Source organism: Apaloderma vittatum, unplaced genomic scaffold (genome assembly GCF_000703405.1).
Source record: "Apaloderma vittatum isolate BGI_N311 unplaced genomic scaffold, ASM70340v1 scaffold24780, whole genome shotgun sequence".
Classification (NCBI taxonomy): domain Eukaryota; kingdom Metazoa; phylum Chordata; class Aves; order Trogoniformes; family Trogonidae; genus Apaloderma; species Apaloderma vittatum.
In genome coordinates, this window is record NW_009694297.1 from 213 (window position 1) to 5,122 (window position 4,910).

The 4,910-nt window shown below is 61.5% G+C and overlaps 1 protein-coding gene across 1 annotated transcript in view; it reads left to right on the top strand.

Annotated features, from left to right (window-relative positions):
* Positions 1 to 361: 361 nt before the first annotated feature.
* FGFR4 (fibroblast growth factor receptor 4) overlaps positions 362 to 4,910 on the top strand; it is a gene marked incomplete at its 5' end in the record, with an annotated part of 4,799 nt that continues 250 nt past the window's right edge. The window contains 15 exon segments of the mRNA XM_009867278.1: positions 362 to 642; positions 749 to 838; positions 997 to 1,163; positions 1,252 to 1,375; positions 1,677 to 1,864; positions 1,964 to 2,102; positions 2,185 to 2,378; positions 2,627 to 2,772; positions 3,002 to 3,143; positions 3,224 to 3,326; positions 3,454 to 3,644; positions 4,034 to 4,156; positions 4,236 to 4,321; positions 4,590 to 4,727; positions 4,805 to 4,898. Of these exon segments, the coding sequence (XP_009865580.1) occupies positions 362 to 642; positions 749 to 838; positions 997 to 1,163; positions 1,252 to 1,375; positions 1,677 to 1,864; positions 1,964 to 2,102; positions 2,185 to 2,378; positions 2,627 to 2,772; positions 3,002 to 3,143; positions 3,224 to 3,326; positions 3,454 to 3,644; positions 4,034 to 4,156; positions 4,236 to 4,321; positions 4,590 to 4,727; positions 4,805 to 4,898 (2,206 nt within the window).

Consider the following 4,910-nt stretch of genomic DNA (forward strand, 5'->3'; position numbering starts at 1 on the left):
TTGCCAGGGCTAGACAGCTGGGCTTGGGGGGTCTCGGCTGTGCTTGGGGCTGACACTGTGCTTGGGGCTGTGGAGGTCTGACAGCGAGTGGCTGGGACGGTTTGGTGCCCTCGTTTGGTGAGGCAGGATGGGCTTGAGTACCTGCTGGGAGTGGCCTCTGTGGAAGAACAGTGGCATGCATGGCCTTGGATGGGAACATGCCACTGGGGAAGCTGTGTCCCTGTGCCCCAGGGCAGAGTCCAGCCTTCACCCGCCTCTGGCGCGGCAGAGCCAGACACCACACTGGGCTGCACCACACTAGGGCGGGTGTGTGGTGGAGTCCTACCATCGGAGAGGAGTGACCATGAGTGGGCACTCACAGCATCTCTCCAGAGCTATTCAAGAGCCCATTGCTGGAGCTAGAAGAGGAACACCTCCTGCTGGACCCAGGCAACAGGTTGAAGCTGTACTGTGCTGCCAACCAGAGCGGTGCCAGTGTGATCTGGTACAAGGAGTCCCGGCCACTGGCACCGAGGGGTCGCATCAGTCTCCAGCAGAGCCTGCTGGAGATCTCAGAGGTTGCCTATGAGGATGCAGGGCTCTATGTGTGCCGGGCATGGGGAACTGGGGAGATCCTGCACAACTTCACCATCTCTGTTGTGGGTAGGAGGCCTGGCAGTGCCTGGCTCCACACCTGGGCAGCAAGGCAGCCACTACCCACCTGACTCTGCAGGCAGGGATTTTCCTCTCAACCCATTTTCCTTTGCAGACTCGCTGGCGTCAGGTGATGATGATGAAGACAGTGATGGAGACAGTCCCCACGGAGGCCAAAGCGAGGAGCCTGTCTACATGCACAGAGGTTGGTGCCACTCGGGGGCAGGAGAGGGCAGCTGGAGCAGGCGCAGGAGCGTGGGGCACCTCTGCCTGCTGCTCACAGCAGGAGCGACTGGAGGCAGCTCTGGCAGGCTCCACACTGACCCTTGGCCCCCTCCCACTGTATGTCCTGCGTCTCCCCAGCTCCTTACTGGACTCACCCGCACCGGATGGACAAGAAGCTGTACGCAGTCCCTGCAGGGAACACAGTGAAGTTTCGCTGCCCGGCCTCAGGCAGTCCCAGCCCCAGCATCCGCTGGTTCAAGAACGGGCGCGAGTTCCGGGGGGAGCACCGCATCGGAGGCATTCGGGTAAGGGCCAGGTCCCCCCACTGCTGCCCCCTCTCCTGAGGTCCAGCCTCCCCATCACACCTCGCCACCTTCCCTCCCTGCTTTGCAGCTCCGGCACCAGCACTGGAGCCTGGTGATGGAGAGCGTGGTGCCCTCCGACCGTGGCAACTACACCTGCCTGGTGGAGAACAGGTTTGGCAGCATCCGCTACAGCTACCTCCTGGACGTGCTGGGTGAGGGCTCCTTGGCGCTGGTCCTGGCCCCCTGCTTCCCCTGTGCCTAGCAGAGGGGTCAAGGGCATGGGGAGGGAGGTGTAGGACCCTCCGTTTGTGTCTGCTCTGCTGGTGCAGCCTGCATGTCCCTCGCACGCAAGGTGGGGCACACATTGCACGTAGGAGTGGAGACCAGGCTTGGGTTGCGCTGATCTGCTGTAGGCCCAGAGAGGGGCTTCGCAGTGCATGGAGAGGATGGGAGAGAGGAACCTCTGCTCAGGACCACTGTGTCAGTGACACTGCCATGCTCTTCTTTGTGCAGAGAGGTCCCCGCACAGGCCCATCTTGCAGGCTGGGCTGCCCGAAACCACGGCTCTGGTGGGCAGTGATGTGGAGTTCTTCTGCAAGGTCTACAGTGATGCCCAGCCTCACATCCAGTGGCTGAAACACATCGAGGTGAATGGCAGCAGCTATGGTCCTGATGGGGTCCCCTATGTGCAAGTGCTCAAGGTAATAGGAGCTGGAAGCACCCAAATGCCTCTAAAGTGGTGCGAGAGTGTGTACACCTGAGGAGGAAGGGTGCTGACCATCCATCCTTCTCTCTGGCAGACTGCAGACATCAACAGCTCCGAGGTGGAGGTGCTATACCTGCGCAATGTCTCCATGGAGGATGCTGGCGAGTACACCTGCCTGGCGGGGAACTCCATCGGCCTCTCCTACCAGTCTGCCTGGCTCACCGTCCTGCCAGGTAGGGGTGGAGGCCCTGGTGGGAGCTGGGACTCCCAACATGCAGGGCCCATGGCTTAGGCCAACTCGTTCACTCTCCCCAGAAGAGGAGCTGGTGCGGGAAGCTGAAGTCCCCGAGGCCAAGTACACGGACATCATCATCTACACCTCGGGCTCGCTGGCCGTGGCCATGGCTGTCATCATCGTGGTTCTGTGCCGGATGCAGACTCAGTCGAGCAAGCAGCCCCTGGAGCCGATGGCCGTGCACAAGCTCTCCAAATTCCCACTCATCCGACAGGTGGGTGCCGACGTAGAGCCCTAGGAGTGTGGAAGGACATTGGTGGATCCACTAGTGCCACCTGCCCCTGTCACACCTTATGCTGCTGATGGCCTTGTGGCTGCCCTCCTCACTGCCTCCTGCAGCTCCCTCACCCTGTTGCTCCAAGTGAGGGTGTCTCCAAGGGTCTTTCTGGAGCACTGTTGGGTCTCTGTTCAGCCCCAAAGCACAGGGAGAGATGGCTGAGGTCCCTTGGGCTCTTTCTGCAGTTCTCCCTGGACTCCAGCTCCTCCGGGAAATCCAGCACGTCCCTGATGCGCGTCACCCGTCTCTCCTCCAGCTGCGCCCCGATGCTGGCTGGGGTTATGGAGCTGGACCTGCCCCTCGACGCCAAGTGGGAGTTCCCCCGAGACAAGTACGTTTCCATGGAAGTGGGGGCTGCTCTCCCCTTGGGAGCAGCAGCCTGCGGATGCTGGATGGGGACATCTCCGGCCACCCCCGGGTACCTCCGCACCGCCATAGCCCGCGGCTCTGGGTCTTGGCAAAGGCAGCCACACTGCCTCCACCTCTCGGGATCCAGCCATGGGGTGGTGGGCAGTGGGGCCGTCGCTGTGGTCCCTCACAGTTCTGCCCGTCTCTGCCAGGCTGGTGCTGGGCAAACCCCTGGGGGAAGGATGCTTTGGCCAGGTGGTGCGAGCAGAGGCTTACGGCATCGACAGAGACCGGCCAGACAGAGCTGTCACCGTGGCTGTCAAAATGCTGAAAGGTAATGGCTCCTGTGCCGCTGTCCCAGGCGCAGAGGTGTCACCAGTGCCAGGCTGTGGTGCCACCGCAGCTGGCACATTGACACGACACTCCTTCCCCAGACAATTAAGGACCTGGCTGACCTCATATCTGAGATGGAGATGATGAAACTCATGGACAAGCACAAAAACATCATCAACCTCCTGGGAGTCTGCACACAGGATGGTGAGGGAGCTGTGTGGGCAGGGCATGGGCATGGAGCAGGATGAGGGCTGCTGGGGACAGTGGCAGGTGGGACACTGGGTTGGGAGGGGGCAGGACAGGAGATGAGCGGAGCGGACGCTGTTCCTAGGCCCGCTGTACGTGATCGTGGAGTTTGCTGCAAAGGGCAACCTGCGCGAGTACCTCCGCGCCCGCCGCCCCCTGACACCCGACTACGCTTTCGACGTTGTGGCGATGCCTGAGGAGCAGCTCTCCTTCAAGGACCTCGTCTCCTGCGTCTACCAAGTGGCCCGTGGTATGGAGTACCTGGAGTCCAAACGGGTAAGGCTGACACAGCCTGTATGGGCTGCTTGTGCTCAGAATTGCTCAGGATGGGCAAGGAGGCAATGGAGGAGCTGTCCCCTCACTGTCCCCTCTCTGAATGGGGAGAGGGAGCTCAGGCCTTTACCCTGGGCTGTCCAGAACCTCCCAGCCACATCTGGCAAAGCTCAGGGCATTATCTCCCAAAAAATATAGGGCTTAAAGCCTGACCCACCTCCTGGGTGTCCCTTTCTGCTGTGCCTTTCATCACAGCCAGCCCGGTGTGGGAGTGACCCCAAGGCTCCTGGGGTGCCAGGGGGTGCATGGGAGGGTGGCTACTGGTGTGGGGAGGGAACAGAGCTGGAGCCACTGTCTCACAATCCCTGCGGGCAATGCGTCCCCCTCTGCAGTGTATCCACCGTGACCTGGCTGCCCGCAACGTGCTGGTCACGGCAGAGAGCGTGATGAAGATTGCCGACTTTGGCTTGGCCAGGGATGTCCACGACATTGACTACTACAAGAAAACCAGCAATGTGAGTGGAGGGCCTGGGAGGGGGGCAGCAGGGGACAGGAACACCTGGTTGGGGCTGAGCAGATGGTTTGTTCCCATAGGGTCGCCTGCCAGTGAAGCGCCTGCCAGTGAAGTGGATGGCACCTGAGGCTCTATTCGACCGTGTCTACACCCACCAGAGCGATGTGTGAGTCCTGGGGCTGAAGGTGCGGTCAGGTGTCAGACGAGGGTGCTGTTGGTGTGGGATGAGCCAGTGCTGTGGGGTTATGCGTGTACTGGAGGGTGTCCATGTGTCGGACGGGTACCCTGTGACGACAGCAGCAGAGGGGCACATCTACCCTGGGGGTGATGCCACCACAGCAGAGCAGGATGTGGTGGGGCACAGCCATGGCCCTGCCTGCCTGGGGAGGGTTCTAGGATGTGATCGACCCCCTCTTTGCCACATGTAATTCCAGGTGGTCCTTTGGGATCCTGATGTGGGAGATTTTCACACTGGGGGGTTCCCCCTACCCTGGCATCCCTGTCGAGGAGCTCTTCAAGCTGCTGAAAGAGGGGCACCGCATGGACCGCCCGTCCAACTGCACCCACGAGCTGTGAGTACCGGCAGGGCGGGGGGCAGGCAGGGGCACGATGAGACCCTGCTAACACCCCCTCCCGCACTCCCTGCCAGGTACATGCTGATGCGGGAGTGCTGGCATGCCGTGCCCTCGCAGCGTCCCACCTTCAAGCAGCTCGTGGAGGGGCTGGACAAGATCCTGGGAGCCGTTTTGGGGGGG